The 22,304-nt window shown below is 38.7% G+C and overlaps 1 protein-coding gene across 4 annotated transcripts; it reads right to left on the bottom strand.

Annotated features, from left to right (window-relative positions):
* Positions 1-70: 70 nt before the first annotated feature.
* LOC123319791 (protein diaphanous) lies at positions 71-22,070 on the bottom strand. Of its 4 annotated transcripts, XM_044906728.1 has the most exons (21): positions 21,742-22,070; positions 20,006-20,173; positions 16,445-16,633; positions 15,077-15,387; positions 12,530-12,689; positions 10,387-10,545; positions 6,912-7,020; positions 6,602-6,839; positions 6,412-6,539; positions 4,510-4,830; positions 4,245-4,453; positions 3,984-4,123; positions 3,569-3,755; positions 3,336-3,512; positions 3,114-3,266; positions 2,872-2,990; positions 2,267-2,567; positions 2,046-2,209; positions 1,854-1,930; positions 458-527; positions 71-397 (listed from the first exon to the last, which is right to left on the bottom strand). In XM_044906728.1, exons 2-21 carry the CDS (start codon positions 20,060-20,062, stop codon positions 382-384), a joined length of 3,285 nt encoding a protein of 1,094 aa, XP_044762663.1. In that variant the 5' UTR covers positions 20,063-20,173; positions 21,742-22,070; the 3' UTR covers positions 71-381. The 4 variants fall into 4 exon arrangements, with proteins under 4 accessions (XP_044762663.1, XP_044762664.1, XP_044762665.1 ...); XM_044906729.1 differs by lacking the exon at positions 20,006-20,173; XM_044906730.1 differs by lacking the exons at positions 20,006-20,173; positions 21,742-22,070 and adding an exon at positions 17,296-17,601.
* Between the last annotated feature and the right edge of the window lie 234 nt (positions 22,071-22,304).

Here is a 22,304-nt window from a genome sequence, read left to right as displayed (position 1 = left end):
CTTGTACCTGACCTATAAAAATTTGGAAAGGGAGACGATCCCCAAGGATCGAAAATGACGAGATCTAACATAAAAAACAGATAATAATTTATTAGATATTAAAAATATTTCATCTTTCTACTTCAAGTTTATACAATCACAAGTTCTTCAACGGAAAACATATCACTGTATCAAAAATTAAAAATACACTTCAGATCTCTCATCGCGGTCGCCTCAAGGGCGAACCGCCAAAGAATATAAATTCTATACATCGCTAGAATGAACAATTTTTTTCGCATCGCTCCTTCCGTGAATCTATTAATTATGTACATATTGTGTTTGTGTGTGTCATATTTCGTTACTTACGAACAGACGCGTCGCATCGCCGGTAACCTCCACTCATCATGTCATTATTTCGCTAAGAAAAAAAAAAAAAAATTAACATCAATCACAATCATAGCCAAATCAAGAAATTTACCTCGTTAATTCTCTACCAGCTATCAGACCTGTCCTCGACCTCGACCTCACAAGTTGCGCCCTTCTTTCAGCTACAAAAAGAAAAAAATGTGACTAACAGTTCTTGAGTTTTGAAAATCTTGGGAAACATGCTATAACGATAAGCAACATTCTGTTTATTTTTTTTTTGTAATAAATTTAGCTTGTTTGAACGTTCAGAGTACTGGGTTATGTTTGAATCTGGTAACTCTTGTAAGAAATTAAATGAACGACGATGGTAAATGATTGGTGGTGAATATAAGAGCTAATATGGGTGGTAGCAATCTTAAATCGTTATTTTTATCGAAAATTAAATTGCCAACTCATTGATTGTGTTATAAATACAGCTTTGTTCACCAAAATAAATGGAAAAAGTATGTTTGTGCTTGTCCTTTTTAATATACAGGGTGAATCTTTGACTCATTTAAATATATTAACAGTAGATTCTTGAGGTCGAAAGAATCACTTTTTTCCTTTGCCATTTTTTCGGCATCGGCTCGGTTTAAAAGATACAGGCTGTTGAAAAACCATAAAAAAAATAAAAATTCAAACAACTCAACTCTTGGAACTAAGTTGGACGCTTTCTAGTGAATATTTGAACGGTTTTTGAAATAATAATAAGTATTCCTTATATTTTCTCGTGAAATGCACCGTTTTCGAGTAATTTGACGTTCAAAAATTAAAAAGTATCTGTGAAATTTGAAAAATTGGGTACTTTGGCTGAATACAACACTGTTTAAAAGACACAGAACATCATGAAAACTGGCCATATCTTTTCATCAAGGCCGAATAGAAAAAAATGCTATTGGAAAAAGTGTTTCTTTTGACCTCAACAATCCACTGTTGAAATATTTGTATGAGTCAAAGACTCACGCTGTATAGTAGCTCATTTGGAATCAAAATTTGAAAAAACAGGGTCAGGCTCCCAAAAATGGTGGGGAAAAATAGTTTTTTCGACCTGAAGAATCTACTGTTCAAATATAATATCTCCAAGTCAAACTTCTGTAATTTTTTTTTATTTTATTAATTTTTTAGCTTTATTTCTTTATTTTTTTACTCGGACAAAATCAACACCTGTACGATTCTTTCTGTCTGTCTTTGTAACATGCGTACAACACCGATAACGTACATATAAACTCACCGTTACAGTCTCCAGAAGGTAACCTTACAAAAAAATTACAAAAGATCAAATTCAATACTCTTTACAGAATGTAAATGTTGATCGAGTGGTCGTGTATAAGTGTTCCGAAGGTTCTGTCACTGAGTGACTTATGTCACCTGTCATTCAATTGAGGTTAACCACAGAAATGCGATTAGACGTGTAGGGGTATGTTGGTATGTGGAAATATTTAGTTAAAAAACAAACAAAAACTGCTTACCTCCAGCTGGTCTATGTGCCCTTTTCCTCTTCTGTTCCCTACTGAATGCACTGCCTGTTTGTAACGCTTCGAGTAAACTGAAAAAAAAAAATACCATTCATCACACGAATCTACAATTTAGGGTAAATAAGACAGGAAACTAGGAAACTTCGCTAGAATTGTTATAAAAAAAGAGAAGTTTGAAAAACTCACCTATCCATGACACTCTCTTGCGTTTCCGTTGGATTCATATCGATCAAAGCTTTATTCCTTGCCTCCCTCTCTTTCTTCTCCCTATCAGCCTTCTCTTTCGCCAATCTAGCCTTCTCCCTCTTCTCAATAAGCTCCCTTTCTTTCTCGTTCTCTTTTCTCGCTTCCTGCAAAACATTCTCTTATAAGAAGTCAAAAAACCAAAAAACCCACGATCTACTCACGATGAAACTGTCCTTGAACGTCTTCAGATCGGTGAAGAACTCCTCCAACGCGTACTTCTGCCCGTCGAACACGTAGTACTCGGCCAGTTCCTGATAGAGGTTCTCCACCTTCTTGAACATGTTCTGCATGACGTCGCACTGCTCCCTGGCCACCTTGGCGAACGCCTCCATGACCTCCAGGAACTTGTCGTCGTCGCTCTGGGGCACCCTGTTGTTGGCGACGTCCGTCTGCAGGTTCCTTATGCTGCTGTCCATCTGTTTCAACGTCTTCTGGATGGTGTCCATCGACACGCGGCTGGCCCTGTAACGGAGGTTGGGCATGTACTAATTTCCCAATTATCGAGAGAAAAAAATTGACATTTTTGACGTTTACGCTGTCAGTTTGACAGAAGTGAGGTTAGAACCGATCGTAGAGGGGGGTAGGTAGAACCCAGTCGACTCATGTAGCAAAGAGAAGTTTTTTGACCTCGGTTTATCGATTTATCGAAATCGCCTTGTATCTACAGTGTGTTAATTTGAAGCGAGGCCTTCTCGCTTAGGTTAGGTCTCCGGTATTCGCGCATCGAGCCTGAAACTTCGAAATTCGAAGGAAAACTCTGACTTACTTGTCGATGTGTGGCATCTCATCGTGGAAATTGAGCAGTTCGGGGAAATTTTTCTCGACAGTCTCCACGATGAAGTGTAGCAGGGTCGATTTGTTGTGAACGTCCTTTGTACCATTCAACTGAAACAAAATAAAAAGAAATGATCATCATTAAACATACGCAACTGGTGTGTGTGAAATATTCGAGATGGCCGAGCGCCAACCCCTAGAATTTCAACGAGATTTCATCGATTTTCAACTCACCTTGGTCAAGAAGCTCATCTCGAACCCGAAGGCTTGCGCGTTCCTGCTCCCGCTGTTCATGTAGTTCCCGAGCAGCAGGATCAACTCGAGTATCTTGTGGAACTTCTTGCTCTTCCTCACCTCCTCGCAGGCCGCTGTAGCCGCCACAATATCCTGACGAGAGAAAAAAAAAGCGCGAATTAAAAAAAAAATCCGGGGTTAAGGACCAAACCCAAAACTTACCGGTTTGGCGTCCTGTACCATCTCCTGGTAGTGGTGCTTGAAACTGAGCGATTTCAACCTGGGCAGCAGACGTTTAACCTCCGATATCTTGAGGCAGAACTGCTCGGCCTCGGTCAGGTCCTTGTACGAGTCCTTGTACTGCTGGAGCTTGTTCAGTTGGTCCGTGGGCGGTAAGTACTGAAGAAGAATCGGGAGTTAAACGACTGTTTTACGAATTATCTCGGTTTAAATACCTGTATAAGTTGCTCCACAACGTTGGCAGTTAAGATTTCATCGTCGCACTTCAGCAGGCACCTCTTGATCTCATCGTATTCCATGTGTTTGAGCGAACCGCCGAGAAGAATACTTATATTCTGAGCCACCTTGCTATCCAACACTTTGAGCTGTTTGACCTTCTTGAGAGTGCCCGTGCTGTATCCCCTGAAAAGAAGAAGTGATGTGAGCGCCATCTGTGTTTCGAATGTGTTATCAAGACCCTAGGACTGTTTGAAATATCAATTTTAGGGCCATTCGCGGAAACATATGAAATTTTGACATGTTTCAGATGGCAATTTCGATCAGGAAGGTTTTGATTCGCGTTTCCATCTGGTTTTCTCAGCTCCGACCTGTAAAACATAGAAAAACGAAGAATAGCATAGCTTCACTTACTTGTCAGCAACGTCAGCCGATTGTTTGGCAGGCTTCGAGGAGAATTTCTGGGCCAGTTCATCGAGGATATTTGAAGAAGCCAAGGATTCTTCTTGCACCTTCAACCAGAACGCTTTCTCTGTCATTTTTTGCGGGGTTATCTGCGAACAGAAGAGATTCGACGTGAAACAACAGTTTGACCATATCAGAAAGATTTGACAGCTGACGTGGATGTCAGATGTCATATTTTGACAGCTGACGTGGACGTCAGACGTCACTCACCGTTTTCCAGTTGGCCTTCTTGAGCGGCCCGCTGATCTCCCACTTCTTCTTGGGCTTGAGACCGTGAGGCAAAGTGTTCATACCAGGGGCACCCCCAAGGGGCGCCATCATGCCCGGCGGAGGTATGGGGGGCGGGGGGCCCATGCCGGGCATCCTGGGTGGAGGCGGGCCCATCCCAGGCATAGGAGGAGGCGGCGGTCCTCCCATTCCTACGAACATTCAGAAATTAATCGATATAATCACAATTTTTTTTAAAGAAACTTACCAGGCATAGGCGGCGGAGGGGGTCCACCCATTCCCGGCATGGGCGGCGGAGGCGGCCCGCCCCCTCCCATCGTACCGGGCATAGGAGGCGGGGGAGGGGCGGGGGGGCCACCAGAGCCGGGCATCGGAGGCGGCGGAGGAGCAAGGGCCTTGCCTATGCTGGCTACCTTGGCCGGATCCAACTTGCCGCTCTCCTGCGAGCACCCCTCTTTGCCGATGAGCAGGTCAAGCTTGGCCTCGGCCTCGGACTTGGCCGCCAGCGCCTCCTCGAGCTGCTTCTTCAGCTCCTCCACTTTGGCGTTGTCGTTTTCGATCGGTCTTTCTGTAAAGCGAAGAAGAATATTGAAATTTTTGGGTTGCGATCGCTTATTTTTAAGGAAAATGATCGTAGATCAAAACGTGATACATATTCTGAAAGAGCAACTCTTCTAGTGATAAATCTGAGAATTTCATCCATTTCGACGCAACCGTTCGATCTTGAGGAAGTTTTAACTGAACCCAACTTTTTGGGAAATTTTCGCAGATCGTCTTTAGAGGAATTAATGTTCCAGGAAAACTATCGTAGATCCAAACGTGAGACATATTCTGAAAGAGCAACTCTTCTAGTTATAAATCTGAGAATTTTATCCATTTCAGCGCAACCGTTCGGTCTTGAGGAATTTTTAACTGAACCCAACTTTTTGGGAAATTTTCGCAGATCGTCTTTAGAGGAATTAATGTTCCAGGAAAACTATCGTAGATCCAAACGTGAGACATATTCTGAAAGAGCAACTCTTCTAGTTATAAATCTGAGAAATTTATCCATTTCTGCGCAACCGTTCGGTCTTGAGGAATTTTTAACTAACCCCATCTTTTTGGGAATTTTTCGAAGGTGATCTTTCGAGAAATTTCTCTTCCAGGAAAATGATCGTAGATCTAAACGTGAGACATATTCTGAAAGAGCAACTCTTCTAGTAATAAATTTGAGAATTTCATCCATTTCGGCGCAACCGTTCGGTCTTGAGGAACTTTTAACTGAACCCAACTTTTTGGGAAATTTTCGTAGGTCGTCTTTAGAGGAATTAATCTTCCAGGAAAACTATCGTAGATCCAAACGTGAGACATATTCTGAAAGAGCAACTCTTCTAGTAATAAATTTGAGAATTTCATCCATTTCGGCGCAACCGTTCGGTCTTGAGGAACTTTTAACTGAACCCAACTTTTTGGGAAATTTTCGCAGATCGTCTTTAGAAGAATTAATCCTCAAGGAAAATTATCGTAGATCTAAACGTGAGACATATTCTGAAAGAGCAACTCTTCTATTAATATACCTGAGAATTTCATCTATCTCGGCGCAACCATTTGGTCTTGAGGAATTTTTAACTGAACCCAACTTTTTGGGAAATTTTCGCAGATCGTCTTTAGAGGAATTAATCTTCAAAGAAAATTATCGTAGATCTAAACATGAAACATATTCTGAAAGAGCAACTCTTCTAGTAATATATCTGAGAATTTCATCTATCTCGGCGCAACCGTTTGGTCTTGAGGAATTTTTAACTGAACCCAACTTTTTGGGAAATTTTCGCAGATCGTCTTTAGAGGAATTAATCTTCAAAGAAAATTATCGTAGATCTAAACATGATACATATTCTGAAAGAGTAACTCTTCTAGTCATAAATCTGAAAATTTCATCCATCTCGGCATAACCGTTCGATCTTGAGGAAGTTTTAACTGAACCCAACTTTTTGGGAATTTTTCGCAGATCGTCTTTAGAGGAATTCTAAACGTGAGACATATTCTGAAAGAGCAACTCTTCTAGTAATAAATCTGAAAATTTCATCTATCTCGGCATAACCGTTCGGTCTTGAGGAAGTTCTAACTGACCCCATCTTTTCGGGGTCTCGCTACAATGAGGCGTACTTACCCTTCAGTTCGTCAAGCAGGGGCTGTAGATCCAGGTCAAAGTGCTTCTTCGTAAAGTCGGGATCCAGACCGGACTTGTGCAGGACCAACTGCGACACGCACTCCTCTATTATCTTGAAATAGGCTGGCCTGAAACAGAAACGAACGAATGAAGCACCTCTCTCTCGTTATTTAACGGATTGACTTATTACCTTATGTGCACGTCGTCCTTGACGAACAGCAGGTGCTGTAAGATGCTGAGGAAATAGGGCTCGGCCGGCGTCTCTAACGTGGTGTTCTTCAGCACCTCGAAGCAGTCCTGTATGTCGTCCATGTCCAGTCTGTTCTTGTCGAAGCGTTCGTGGAGCTCGTCCGCGTCCGCCTCCTTCTCCGCCTCGAAAATGTCGAACTGCGTCTTCACCAAGGGATTTGTCTCGTTCTTCAGGTCGGCTACAATAGAAAAACCGTTAAATTGAGTCCCTGATTCGTCGCCAATTAGGGCGAACATTATCCTGCACCTACCCAAGTAGTCATATAGTCCGTTTCTGACGATCTCGTTCCTGAGATGCATCCGGAACTCGAAGTCGTCGGTTTGCGACAACATCGCGTTTATGAATTGGAAACACATGCTCTGGAAAAAAAAATCGTACATAACGTGAACATTTCAACCGATAAAATCGAGTATCTGAGAACGCCCAAGTGTTTTTTCGACCGAACGACGAAAGAGTCGCGCGACAAGTTGAACGATGGGTCGACCGACTATATTCGACAAATTGCATGATTTCTACCTTGTATTCTTTGCTAACCGGCCCCGTCTTGACCTTGTCAGCAACCTTGTTCACCCAGTCAATGATGCCATCGAATCCTGCGGGTAAAGGTTTGGGCGCCGGCGTCTCCTTCCCTTCGGTCTCCTCCACGACGTCTTCTTCGACGACGTCTTCTTTGACGACGTCTTCTTCGACCACGACCTTCTCGTGGTCGGCAGCATCGATGCCAAGGTCTTCCTTGAGCACGGTCAACAGACCGCAGTCGAATCTGAGCAGTTCCAGGGTCTTCACGGCTACTTTTTCAGCGTTAACCTGAGGTATGACGCTCCGTTAGGATCTACGACTTTCGTAAAGAGGCTCTGGGCCCATGCGGCTACGTGTTAGTGGAAGGCTAAGATTTGGATGAGTTTGAGGGAAGGAGAGGAGTATGAGCTGACTGACCTTGTCAGAAAACTATGGACAAGGTGTCCTCTAGGTTTGGTCTTCTTGCAACAAGAGATTCTCCCTACGTCTGCCTAAGACAGTCTACTTTCAACTACTACAAGTGATTCATATGAATCTATTTTTTTCTGAGACTTTCTAGTTAATCTACTTTGAGAAATGTTCCCTCCTACTTGTATCTGAAATTAATCTAAATCTACCTAACCTAACATTTGATAAACGAAACTGTGATGGCTTCATATAAAGCCATGAAATTAATTGAGATAAACAAGGTGAAGTGAGTCGGAATGATCTATATTTAAAGGGTCTATCTCTTTTTCTAATCAAGGTGCAGAGTGTTTTACTGATTTTGCCAATTCTTCCAAAATTACCCATAACTTTCGAAGTTACCCAAGTTTTTGAGTAATTTGATGACCAAAAATTAAAAAGTATCTGTGAAATTTGAAAAATTGGGTACTTTGGCTGAATACAACTCTGTATAAAAGATCCACGGGTGTGTAGTGTCACAGATTTAGCCAGTTATTTTGAAGGCAATTTAATTTTTCCAAGGGTGGCATAGGTCATTATGAAAACATGACATTTTATCAGGGCCGATTTGAAAAAAATTGATTCTTTTGACATCAAGAAATATTTGTACGAGTCAAAGATCCACCCTGCATATCCAGCTCCCTCAAGATGGCATCTGAGAAGTAAATTTTTTTCTAGAAACGAAGAAACTTGAAGGCAATACAAAAAAAAATTGCCAGTGTTTTACTAAGGGGTAAGAGAGACCATTTTTACAAGGAATCAGCCTTTAAATTATCCGCAACCATTCATTCAGACCCTGTATATCGATGGATGCTATTTATCTGAATTAATTTCGACTTAAAATTGACCCAACATTTGATCATTACATGATATTGTCTAATCATAGCTTCGATGAAAATCTTTCGTTGTCTCACCCCTGTATCCCAATAGTCTATAATATAAGCCTTTTTTGAATAGTTTTCAAAATGTTTGTTTTATTTAGTGAATTAATACATCTATTAGTGAGAAATAATTCTTTGTATTATACAATCGACAACTTTATTTTTATGCAAACTTCCATCATAACACTGCGTGAATTTTTATGTCGACAAGAGATAATACCGAAATTTCAATAAACCGAATTATTCAACTTCAAACAACAGCTATATGAAATAAGACAAATTTCGAAAAAACTGTGACAAAATCTTAGCATTACAACAAAAATAAACAATCAACAATCATTTCGTAATTGAAGATGGAGACAAGGTTGAGATAACGAAAGAATTTTAAGGCCCAATTCGTTAGTATAAGCAACAATGTCAATATTATTAGAACGTCTGAAAATTTTTCATGCTGTTCAAGTGATCATTAAATAGACTAAACAAAATAAAATAAATCACAACGCGCAAAAAATATTCACACTCACCATTTGCTTCATAAGGAGAGCCTTATGTTTTTTGAACAAACTCTTTATCTTCATGATGAAACAATATTACAACACGAAAAAAACAACAAAATATTATTCCTCCTATATGCACTAAACAAGTCTCACTGTCCACATATCCTTATATCGGCGATATAATTCACACAAACAAACTAAACTCTTATATATCGAACGAAACTAAACGATAAATAATTAAACATTTACGGCGAATAAACGAGAGAAGTTTCAAACTACTCCTCGCACCTATCTTCAGATAGACTGAGCCACTAAGCAATGGTCAGTTTCGAATTTCGAAAAATGTGACACTCAAAAATCCCCACCCTTCCACCCCCTTCCCAGGATGACCAGCTCTGCGCAAATATCCGAAGAAATATCTTATTCAAACGAGATAAACACCAGAGGCGTACCTTCGGGCCACAACAGGATTTTTTTCAGGAATTTTAACCATTAATACAGCAATTTCTTCAAAGAAAAAACATTGCAACGTAAAATCTGCCGATGATCGATCATTATGATAAAATTAAAGTATCGTGAGAAGAGCCCAAATATAATAACCCTAATGAACCAATTACTTTTCCGGTAATGGTAGTGAAATCACCATGAATTTAATAAAGGACTTTTTTTATCTTAATACATCAGTATATTTTGTATTTTTTCAACATTTATTAAGTTACTTTTAAGTTGTTACATCTTTGTTGTTTTTTTGTATTTTTCTTTCAATACAAGCAGTATATTTTATATTTTTTTAATATTCATTGAGTCACTTTTAAGTTGTTATATCTTTGTTGTTTTTTTGTATTCTCCTTTCAATACATCAGTATATTTTATATGTTTTTAATATTCATTGAGTCACTTTTGAATTGTTATATCTTTGTTGTTTTTATTATTAAACGATGCCGCACTTTCTGATTTGTACTGTTTGTACCCTCGTTCTAGGAAAACCCAGAGTTCGAGGTATTTTGCATGCTAAAATTCAAATAACCCAGGTAAAGACGATCCTTTGTAGTTACCGACAAATTCCCAGAAGGATGAAGGGATTACCAAATTACCACAAGGGTTAATAGTAAAGTCACTTTCTCAGACCTTCGGATGTTTACTTGATTCGTAGAATAGAGTTGTAATTTACACAATAACCTCGAACTTTAACATAAATGACTTTTATCCACCATCGATGTATAAAATGATCATTATCCACGACCAATATTCATAAATCACCGAACCATTTTTCACGGGTTTCCAATCAAACATTCCAGAATTGAAATTCGAAAAAAACTGTTTCCGAAGATAGCGTTTGGGCGCGAAACTTGGGCGTTCTCGATAAGAACCTAACAAAACTCACCTGTAGGTCGGCGTTGTTCGATTTGGTGATACCGTTCACTATAGGTGCAAATCTCTCGATCTTCCTGTCCTCGCCCACCTTGGTGACGGCGCTCAGCGTTTTTTCCAGGCCGGTGTTCATGCCGTCGGTGCCGGGCACCAGGCACAGAGGTGCCAAAATCTGCAAGGAAATTGAAAAGACCGTAACATCTGTCATTGGTTACGTCATATTTGTTTATCCGAACGATTCACCAGACAACGATGCAAGAAAAACACATTGTGATCTGGAGAAATCGCTTTTAATGCGTCGCCCTGTATATCATCACGCTGTATACTTATGTGCGGAAAGTACGAGGTGTAAAATATGATATTTCTAATTCGTGTAACACTTGAAGATGTGCAAGTTCCACTTCAGCTCTCTCACACAATATAGCACACTGTAAACACTATAATTATGTCATTTTTCTCGCACATACAGTGGTTTCTTTTCATGGGGTTAACCGATTACTCATTCATCTTCTATTCAGACTCGATTGAAGCTGTAATTCCGTTCGAAATCAAACAAACACTATAATTGTGTAAGTTATGTGTTAAATCTATCATCTCTACTGACAACAAAAATACAATTTTTTAATCTACTGGTTGTAATTTTGTGCTTTATCCGAAAATTTGTACACTTAATTTCAATTGTACACTATAATTTTTTTCGACTTAGAGTATAATAGATCCGCTCGTGCTCGAAAAGCTCTTAAGTACCTATAATTTCGTTCGTTGTCCATAAATGAACAAACAAACACTATAATTTCATAAGAACCTTATGAGTTATTTACGCGAATTCAGTGTACAAATAGATACCATTTTTCAATCTAGTATGTAGTAGTAGTATTTGTACACTTATGAATTTCAATCACGTAGAAACACTATAATTTTGTTTAAATTAGAAAAAAGTTGCACAACTCTAACATTCCTCAGAAGTCTCTCTATTAGATGCTATTAAAGCTACAATTCTGTTCTAAATTTGCGTGACGTTCTTCATCAATAAATGACCAAAGAAACACTATAATTTCATCAAGAATTTAATTGTTTACTTCACAAATTCAACCCAATTGATAACAAAAACACTTTCTTTTTCACTCTAGTAGTAAAAGTTCTTGCCATGTCCTGAAATGTTCGCACTTAGAAAATTCCATCTTACAGACACTATAATATACAAATAAGAAACAGAGTGGCACGACTGACAAGTTAGTATTCTTCAGAAAGCTCTCAATTTGATGACATTAAATCTATACTTGTCTGTGTCATGTTCTTTATCAATAAATCATGGAATAAACACTATAATTGTATAAGTGCGTTCTGTGTTTATTCCATAATTAATTGATGAAAAACATCACACAGACATTGAACGTGTAAATTTAATTTAATCAAATTGAGAGCTTTTTGAAGAATAATAACTTGTCAGTCGTGCCACTCTGTTCCTTATTTGTAAATTATAGTGTCTGTACGATTCAAATTGATTAACGCACGAATTTCCCGAGATAAAACACAAAATATCGACCATCAGATTGAAAAATAGTATCTTCTTGTTGTCAGAGGAGATGGCAGATTGTTTATACACTGAATTATCGAAATTAACACTATAATTGTATAAGTGCGTTCTGTGTTAACTTCGATAATTCAGTGTATAAACAATGTGCCATCTCCTCTGACAACAAGACGATACTATTTTTCAATCTTATGGTCGTTATGTTGTACTTTGTCGAGAAATTCGTGCTTTAATCAATTCCAACCGTACAAACACTATAATATTCGAATAAGGGACAGAATGGCACGACTGACAAGTTAGCATTCTTCAAAAAGCTCTCAATTAGATGAAATTAAATCTACACTTCCGTTCATTGTCTGTGTGACGTTCTTTATCAATAAATCATGAGATAAACACTATAATTGTTCAAGTGCGTTATGTGTTAACTTCGCAAATTCAGTGTATGCTATCTCTCAGTACAATTTCTCAATCTAATTGTAATTTCCTGTGTTGCCCGGAAATAGGTGCACTCATAACTTTCGACCGTGCAAACACTATAATTTCTCTCAAATTAGGAAAACAATGGCGCAATTCTCAAGTTCGCAATCTACGATGGCGATCGGTGAAAAAAGTGTGAACCTACCCTAAGAGCCTGAATCATAACCTGTGGCTTCTCGTGATTCAGACACCTGGCGACTATGTTATGGCCTTTCGTGTTGTTCAGGAAAGATTTCAGTCCTATCGTGTTGTTCATGTATTTTTCCGTGCATCGCAGGCATTCCCACTGCAATTTCGTGTCGTTGCTGAAAAAAATTGGTAATAAAGCTATTTCCTTCGTTCGATCACGAATAACGAATTTCTGTGTAATGTTTGCCTCGTTTCAACAAACGACCAGGCCATTATTGTTATTCCAACACCAGAAAATTACCTATAACTGTCAAATCTACCGATGTTTTTCGACAAATATTAAGAAGAATCCCTTTTTCTTTAGTACATTCACTCTTTATCGTTTTATGATGGACAATTAAGGGTAGATTAAGCTTGAATTGAGAAGTTACGAATAGGCCGAGAAACTGAATAGATAAGTCGGTGTTTTGTCCTTTCATCTACTCTCAGAATCATTACAGAAGGTTTAACTTTTGATAGGGACTCACTTAGGGTGTTTTTAATTGTTTGAGCTCCCTAATACTGCTTGAAACGGCGCCAAAGGTAGTTATATTATACCTTTTGTTGAGTTTCTCGAGTCTAACTCCCAACAATTCCGAAATTTTGATGTTTTTAGGTTCCACCCCTCAGTTTTCTAACCTCCAAACTGAAAGTTGAACAACCCGGCTGTTTTTACGTTTTCCGAAATTTACATAGGTAGTAAACCAAGCATTTACTACTTGAAGAGCCCCCTACGACGTTTCAAGTCCTCATAAAACCTTAAGGCGATTGACAGACATTGAACTAAAGAAACTTTCTTTAGTTCAATGTTGACAGAACGTGCCCTAACCTCAAACCTAGACAAATCTCCCGTTATTTAGAAAACAACGTGACAAATTTCTTTCAGCCTAATCCCCGCTTGGGGCAGGTGTCTAGCCCTAAAAACTGTCGACTCCACATACCTGTACCCTGGAATCGTGGCATTTTAATGATGTAGTACCATAAAAGTTTGAATGTTAAATAAGAAGGATGAAATTTCGAAAATTCTTATTGTTTCTAGTCTGATTAGGTTGTATTTGAGCGCGTTTTAGCGTTGAAATATGTTGGTTGGCAACCCTGTTTAACTGTCATCCTTAAAACCGAAAAATTGACAGTGAGTCCTCGACCCGTACAAATATTTTAACAGTAGATTCTTTAGGTCAAAATAAACACTTTTTCCCTATGTCATTTTTTCCGATTCGATCCTGATAAAAAGATATAGCCATTTTAAGTTTTCATAATGAGCTATGCCACCCCTGGATGAACAAAATTACCTTCAGAACAACAAGCTAAATCTGTGACTCTACACATCTGTGGATCTTTTAAATAGAGTTGTATTCAGCCAAAGTACACAATTTCTCAAATTTCACAGATACTTTTTGATTTTTCAACATCAAATTACTCGAAAACAGAGCATTATACGAGAAAATATGAAGAATACTTTTATTTTAAAAAACGTTCAAATATTCAGTAGATAGCATCCAACTTAGTTTCAAGAGTTGGGTTCTTTGATTTCTGGTATTTTTATGGTACGTAATGGTCATAATGAGAAAACTGGAAGACATGGGTGATATCTTGTGTTCGAAAAAGATTCATCAAATAAATGAAAAATTATATTCCGAAATTCATTTAATTCGATAAAACCGTTTGTGGGATAGAACTAAAAACAACATTTTTTATTGTTTCCAACACCCTGTATCTTTTAAACCGAGCCGATTAGGGAAAAATGGTAAGGGAAAAAAGTGTTTCTTTTGACTTCAAGAATCTACTGTTGAAATATTTGTACGAGTCAAAGACCCATCCTGTATTTCATGTAGTTTCTATTCCTCTATTCTAGTTCCTCTGTTGGAACTCCTGGTCTAACGTCAAATGTCTCTTGACATCTGTCAGATGTGACGTTCTTGGCTGAAAATTATTTAGTTCTATGTTAACTCCCTCGTGGTCATATATGTTATAAAACAGAGAAAGTCTATGTCGGGGAACATAGTTCAAATACGTCTCAAGCTGACATTTACATATCTTATTTTTTAAATTTTATTTCTATGGTGAAATTACAAAAATAATCAGTGATCTTTCATGACCAGCAGCTACTAACCTTCCAGGCCTGCTTCGATGTCAATAATTCTTGAAGGGATTGTACAAAACCCGGTCAAAAATCATAGGCTTCAAAGCAAAACTTGGAAACTCCCACAGAGCTTAATATCTGGTAACAAGAGTTCACTAATGATATCTGTGGTTTGAAACATAGAAATAATATGTATAAAAACAAGCTAGGGAAGTATTTGATCTATGATTTCATAAAATCTATGAACTCGAGTGAAATAACATAGAACTAAAGAAACTTCAGTGTTCCTGTCATCTGAGGCCACTGACATCTGACAGATGTCAAGGACGATTAGGCTATTATTCGCTATCGATGATTCCAATCGGTACTACCCACCCATGCCAATGCTAACCTAACTTTCGTCAGAGCGACGCAAAACGTCAAAAATCTCGCATAACTCACTTTCTGAGCGCTATCTCTAGCACCTTGAGTATCTTGTCCAGTCCGTCTGAACCGAAGTCGTTCACCCATCCCAACGTGTTGTTCGTCAGCGATATCCTGAGCGATTCGACGCAGTTGAGCAACTTGCTGAGCGACTGGTACTCGGGCTTCGAGTACTGGTCGAGGTAGGCGTGGTACTCCTGCGGCTTGTCGAACTTGTGGTCGGGGCCCTGCACCGACCCCTTGCACTTCATCAGCAGCATCTTGCGCTTCTGCTTCAGGTCCATGTTGCGAAGCGGCTTCTTCTTGTCGTCATTGAGGTTCATGTCGCTCTGCAAGGAACAAAGAGGGTTAGCCATTGGCCGAATCAATGATTATCCAACCCTGACAGGGCCACAGATATTGACATAGAAATCGTATCTATGAGGACCTATGTCTATGATTCTGACGTTGGCTGTCAGCTGCTAACCTAACCCATAGACATAGAGACATGGACTGAGCAATGTCAGCATGAAATTGTCTTTTTTATAGAAAGAGGGAAATGCTCGTCGGGTATTTACCTGTCTCTTTTTTGTCCACATAGAGGTGAGTGTGGACCAATCAAAATTCTAGAAAAAGACAACTGCATGCCCGATGTTCAGTTTCTCTCTGTCACTTTCTTGACCGTATTTCATGCATAGATAGAAAGGGAAGGCACAGTCCACGTCTATATGTCTAGGGTATCTATGACGACCTATGTCTATGATTTTGACGTTGGCTGTCAGTTGCTAACCTAACCTAACTAAAAAAGTCCCTATACCCCTTTTTCCTGCAGGAGTTAGGGTGCAGGATTGAATTTGAACGTGAATTCTTTCCAAACCAATCTTTCAAGATGATTTTTGGTTAGAAATTCGAAAATCAGCGGTATGCTAGGCTAATCTCGGCAAGATTTTTTTACCCCACCTTCATTTCTAAGCTTTCTTGGAACACGCGTTATTTTGGTAGCGCGTATTGGAATAATACCAAATTACACGAGTGGGATTAGCAGAATGGATAATTTCCAATTTTTAAAGGGGTCACATCATCGACAAAGTAGGTCGTGAAAAACCGGATTCACTGCAGTTATTCCATCTGGATCATTCCAGAATTGAGCAACTCATAAAAAAATGAATCTTCTGTTCAAGTATACAGGGGGAACAGTACTATTGACCCTAAAAAAGTCAAAAAAAGTAGGCTGGTTCAGTCGGAGACAAAAAAAGGTGCATGAAAGTGACGAAGCGAGGGACGTGGTTGTCTTAGGTCATGTAGCAATGGATCCGACCTTCGCTAGGGAATTTTATGAGAATCAACAAAATCAAAAACTGACGGGTAGATTGAAGAAAGAAATCAGTTTTTTTGGTTTCAACTCACCAGCATCTCCTCGAATTTAGCGTTGACTTCCTTCTCGCTCATGCTGTTGATCAGCTTCTCGAATTCTCGTATAGAATCGTCTGGTTCACCCAGGTCCTGGTCCGCATTCAGACCGGAAACAGCCAGAGAAGTCGGCCTGCTTCCAGACGTGGGGTTTTTGTTGCTTCCACCCTTGAACCATGACTCCAGCTGCAACAGGAAGAGAATTGATATGGGCGCCCAACGAAAAAAAAAACACGAAATGTAAACATATAGAAGGGCGTTTCACAGATTCGAAAAAACGACTTAGATGTGAAGGTTACGCATTATTTTTTCTATGTACGATCAGAGAGGAGAATGTTTACGTTTTTAAGAATGGTGAAAACCACAGCCTCCTATGATACTTCGTTTTTGAGTTTGACAATTTCGTAAAGTTCTCATAACTTTTTTGTCTTTGAAGTTACAAACCCGAAACTTGAACCTTCTACAGGCACTTTTTTGCGAAGAATCCACTGATGAGCTCAAAATATTTTTTCGTTTCGAATCATTAGGTGAACTTGAATTTTTTTAAATGCAAACTTTCACCGAATTTTTTATTTTTGAATTGGAAAAAAATCTTTTGTCAGTAGAATCTACGTATGAAAGTGCCTAAGAAGGTAAGAATGTGTCATCTGTTTTCTTCTAGCTGCTGTAGTTCTCGAGATCCCCTCAGTAGACAACGAATTTTGCCCACCCTGTATAGTTTTCTGAAGAGTTTTTCTTATATCATTTTTAGGTATCATTTTTCCAATACCTCCAACAATTTTGGACTAGATAAAAAGTTCAAATCAGAACCTTTCACTACTTACAATAAGCAATTAAAAATTACATACATATCCATACATCCTTGATGTATTACCCGGAAAAAATGATTCACTCAATACACCACCACCACACAGTGAAACCTGTCAGTATCGACCGTCATAACACCACAAAAAAAAAACAAAACAACAACAACAACGCACCGCGTTAAAAAACAATATAAAAAAAATCAAGAAAACACCTATATCCCGCGAATCGAATTTTTTTCACGTGCTCGGCAGTCGCCTTCCCTACTGACAGGTTGTTAATTGCGGACAGATACAGGGGGGACAAACACACAAGGTCGAAATACGCGGGTGGGATGGACTGAACAGTTCAAAATAAACGATGAGATCTGTGTGACTTACTATCAACGTCTTACATCATCGTCCGATCTTGACTGGGTGACGCTGGATCACCACAACATTACATTAAAAAGGGGGACACCCACGTTAGGATTGAATGAGGCTAAGGAAACAGCGACTGGGCCAGTAGAGCTAGACGACGATGAAAGTTTCCACGGTATCTAACCATTGAACTCAAGGGATATAGGGAGGTTTGCAAATTTGCAGTTGGAAACCACTCTCTCGGACCTTGGAGTTTCATGGCGGGTAAATCCGCGGAGAAACCCGAACAGTGTACGGCCACCTTTAAGCTCCGCTAAAGGATTCGGCTGTTATCATTCCAAGGCGCGTTGATAATTATTGTTCTTTCTACGCTGACGTATATAACGGACTAGTTTTTTTCTAGCGTAACTAAAATCGGTCAATGTGATCGCGGTGGTTTTAAAAGTGCAAGTTACAGGTGAATTGCAGTCAGAGTTTCGTTGGAAAGGTATCATTCGTACGCGACCATTGAGAATTAAGAATTGTTCATAACTGATAAGAAGTAATAAGTGTTAAACTTATCCAGAGCGTTAATTTTAATAACTTACTGAACATCGGGGAACTTATCACGTAAAGCATTGGAAAAAAACGCGAAAATTTCGCAAAACAAGATATTAAGAAATTTCTATCGATCACTTATCGACCTCCTGTATAAGGATACACCTTCATCACCTTCGTCATTCCAAGAAGACTGCCACGAATAAATTCCTGTTTTATAGATCAACTTGAAGCGACCGTTGGAAAGTGAACAGAGATGATGTCATAGTATCTGCAGACAGAAGGTCTATGCAGCGGTAGCCAAGAACTTTTTACTCCCATCCTTAATATGCAAACGAAAACAAACAAACCTATGATGATGTCACGGCCTTAATTGGACAGTTTGGATCAGAAGAAATTCGACAATCTAGATAAGATAATGAGTTGTTTTGATTCGATCTAGACGACCGTTAATTAGTTCGTTGTTTATAGCGGTTATTCACAAACAAGTCTATTTGTTCAACCGAATTTTTCACGTTTTGGGAGATATTTTCCATTCTGAACACGTGAGAGATGTAGAGAGAATGAAGAAACTTTTGAAACTGTCAAAGCTAGGCTAGGTTAAGCTGAGTAAGGTTAGGTCTAGTTGTTTTAGGTTAAGATAGGTTGGGTTAAATTAGGTGAAAGTCTAGAAATTTGGCACAGAAACCTCCACAAGACTAGCTTGTGTTGTGGGTTCTCTGCTAGGTTAGGTGGAGTTCAGTTAGGTCAGCTAAGGTTCTGTTAGGTTAGTTTTAATTAGATTAGGTTAGGTCAAGTTGAGTTAAATTAGATGAAAGGCTAAAAATTTGGCAGATAAACCTTCAAACAACTAGGGAATTCTCAATGCTGGGTGTTCGGTCCTTCGCTAGGTTAAGTTAGGTTAGCTTAAGTTATGTCAGACTAGGATAGGTTAGGCTAAGTCAGGTTAGGTCCAGTTGTTTTAGGTTAAGTTAGGTGAAATTCTAGAAATTTGGCACAGAAACCCCACAGAACTAGCTTGTGTTATGGGTCCTCTGCTAGCTTAGGTTGGGTTCAGTTAGGTCAGCTAAGGTTGTGTTAGGTTAGGTTAAATTAAGTTGGGTTAAATTAGATGAAAAGCTGAAAGTTCGCCACAGAAAGCTTCAAACAACTAGGGAATTCTCAATGCTGTATGTGTTCGGTCCTACGTTAGGTTGAGTTAGGTTAGCTTAAGTTAAGTCAGATTAGGTTAGGTAAAGTTAGGTTGCTAGGACACCGATGTGCTCTGTCTGACTGTGCTTATATTATTTCATTCGTGAATTGTCGTCAATTTCGAATTGTTTTTTCATGATGCACATCGCAGTTAAGTATTTCAGATTCCTACATTTTATATTCTATCTGCAAAATATATTTTCCTCGAACAGAAACTATTCAACTTTGATTTTAAACAGTCGTGCTTATCGAAACTTTCATTTTACTTTATAGGGCCCTAACTACAACCTCCTCACTCCTAATAAAAATTATGGTTCATTTACAAAGGACTTTCAGGTTGATCTTCCTAGGCCGAAGATCTAGGTGCTGATTCAACAGTACCTGAGCAAATTCCGACAATTCAAACAGTCCAAACTGTGATCCTAATAAAATCCCCATTTTATGTTTCTTTTCGCAACATCGAACAATCTCCAAGTATTCGACAAAATAGGAGTATTCCCTCATTTTCCATCTCATCCCTAAGACGATGTTAATAATTAAAGGGATACTCTCGAAGCTCTCAACAGCTTCGTGACGTCACCGCCTCGCCAAAACGAACACATCATTATCGACATCAAAGCCCACCCGATCCGACACACACAGAACATCCACAAATTCAACAACTCACGCCAGTCTTTGTCAATCTCCGTGTGCGCCTTTCCGATTTTCCACGCCTGAACTCCATGATTTTCCAACCAGAATGGAAAAACTCCAACTCAAACCGCGAAAACTCCCGTACTAGATTTCGAAGATACGCGTAGCAGACCTACCAGTGTCGAAGGTGTCGCATTATTACCTGGAATTAAAATTTGAACTCAATAAAACATGACGAATGGCGATAAGATAAAGAACTTGTAAAGTGAGTCCAGATAAAGAGAGCGAATGCGGAAAAATTAGAGTTGATCGTAAACTCGAGGAGGATATCAATTCCTTGGGCGGTTCAAAAGTGAAGGAGGATAACGAGGAAGTCAGTGGCGTAGTCCCTAATCGAGAAACTTCGAATTATGATTTTTTTTTTGTCTCACTGCTCAAATTTCCACCCTGATGGTGAAAACCTGGCAAAAACGTTGCAGAGACCTTCACATTCGTTCTAAGAACAAATACCAAATGTAAAAGAGCATCTGGAAAAATTATCCTGCCCTAAAAATCCTCAAAAATCATATGGTGTCATCTTTTAATCCTGCTGTCTTGATATTCCAATTGTATCGTATCAATTACTGGGATTACCACTTATAGGAGTTTACAGGATTCTATCTAGTGATTAACAACAACACCCCATGATTTTTAATGAGTAAAAACACACATGTCCCTTCCAAATGTAAAGTTTTTCCTCAATCAAGAGAAATGGCGCATCCACCAATTCAATTTCAAACAACATTCAGATTCTGGAGAATAATCCTCAGACTCTCCTACGTTTCTTCATAAACTTTTTAGGGTTTTCACTCCCAATCTCTGAAACAAAATAAATTAAAAATGATTTTGTTTGAGAGATTGGGAGTGAAAACCCTAAAAAGTTTATGAAGAGATGCAGAATCCTCCCAGAATAAATTTCAATCGATATCTCCTACGTTTGATGATGGAAACATAAATTTTTCATTTTACCAACTATTTCCCTCCGAATTTTCCCAAGAATTCTACATCAGTCACTGTAAATAAACTTATTATGAGCGATCAAAATCCGAAATCAGGAATCGGCCATCTAGCGGTGAAGTAGTGAACTAAACAACGCCACCAAGTAGAGATCTACTTATTGAAACTTTGTTGGCAAACTTGACAGGTAGATGGCGCTTTCGGAAAAAATGGCGTTTCCTGTACACGGATGCACTTGAGTTTGAATTTCTAGAGAAAGGACGAATAATAAATAAGAATCTAGGACTAGGACAAACACAACCTTTTAGTTTTACACTGACAGAAGCATTCTTTGGGTTCAAAAAAATTGTATGGGAGAACTGCCTAATTAACCAGTTTTCGTTGTTTTTTTCCTCAGATACATTAGAAAAACAAGTTAAGATAATAATATTATGGATATTGTAATCACTTCTGTCAAACTGAATTTAATGATGATATTTTCTTTCACATAAATACCTCAAAGTATCAATGGAGACAGTGGATACTTAATACTGTAGAAAATTACTAGATATTCAAAATTTACAGTATTACAAACGAAATTTTATGAACTTGAATACAATCATCCTGTCTCGTTATGTGATATAAACTAGCAATTATAATAATTAGAGCATAGTAATTAAAGAAACTCTTATCAAAAAAGACACTGACCACATATCTCGATCCGTTTGAAGGACTGAACGCCTGAAGCAATTTCCTTTGTAAAAGATAACAACAAGTGACGTTTTTAATACTTACAAAACTTCCAGATTTGGCCCTCTCTTGTCTAGACGTATTCTTCATACTCCGTTATCCAATCAATCCAAATCGATTACAACAGCCGAAAAACCAATAAGAGGAGTGTGGAAAATCAATGACCAATTTGTTCCAACCTCAAAATTCCAAACGAAAACTCGCAATTTCCAACTTGTGTCCAACTCCCAAACGATATCCTTCACACCTAGAGGAACATAACAGGGGGCACTTTGAGGGCAGTGATTCAATACGAAATATTTCAGTCATTCGAGAAAAAATTCACAAAAAACAATACACAAACACCTGTTGTGGGTTTTTCATTTTTCCTTATTTGTCTTAACGGCGTTTCCCGATTGAACTACTGTGACATTTTCGTTTTTCAAATTTGTCAAGCGGTAGTTCAAATGAACTCGAAACATTGGCGTAGACATGGAAGACAATGGGAACGAAAGTATTTCACATAATTTATTTGGTTTTAATTGCGACAAACAGATCATAAGAGCAATGCATTTGAATTAATTGAATTCCAGCAGCAAGTGCAGAGTGTTTGAAAAATGCTAACCTCT

This window comes from Coccinella septempunctata, chromosome 9 (assembly GCF_907165205.1).
Source record: "Coccinella septempunctata chromosome 9, icCocSept1.1, whole genome shotgun sequence".
In the NCBI taxonomy this organism is placed as follows: domain Eukaryota; kingdom Metazoa; phylum Arthropoda; class Insecta; order Coleoptera; family Coccinellidae; genus Coccinella; species Coccinella septempunctata.
The sequence above is the reverse complement of the archived record's forward strand: the minus strand, read 5'-3'. Positions and strand labels throughout refer to the sequence as shown.

What these genes read in the sequence shown, in the direction of transcription:
- LOC123319791 (XM_044906728.1), bottom strand. Translation starts at nt 20,062, where the DNA reads ATGGAGTTCAGGCGTGGAAAATCGGAAAGGCGCACACGGAGATTGACA. An exon ending in TTATGATTCAGGCTCTTAGG is followed by an intron (nt 10,546 to 12,529) that starts GTAGGTTCACAC and finishes ATTTCCTTGCAG; the next exon opens with ATTTTGGCACCTCTGTGCCT. An exon ending in TTGTGGAGCAACTTATACAG is followed by an intron (nt 3,513 to 3,568) that starts GTATTTAAACCG and finishes ATTCTTCTTCAG; the next exon opens with TACTTACCGCCCACGGACCA.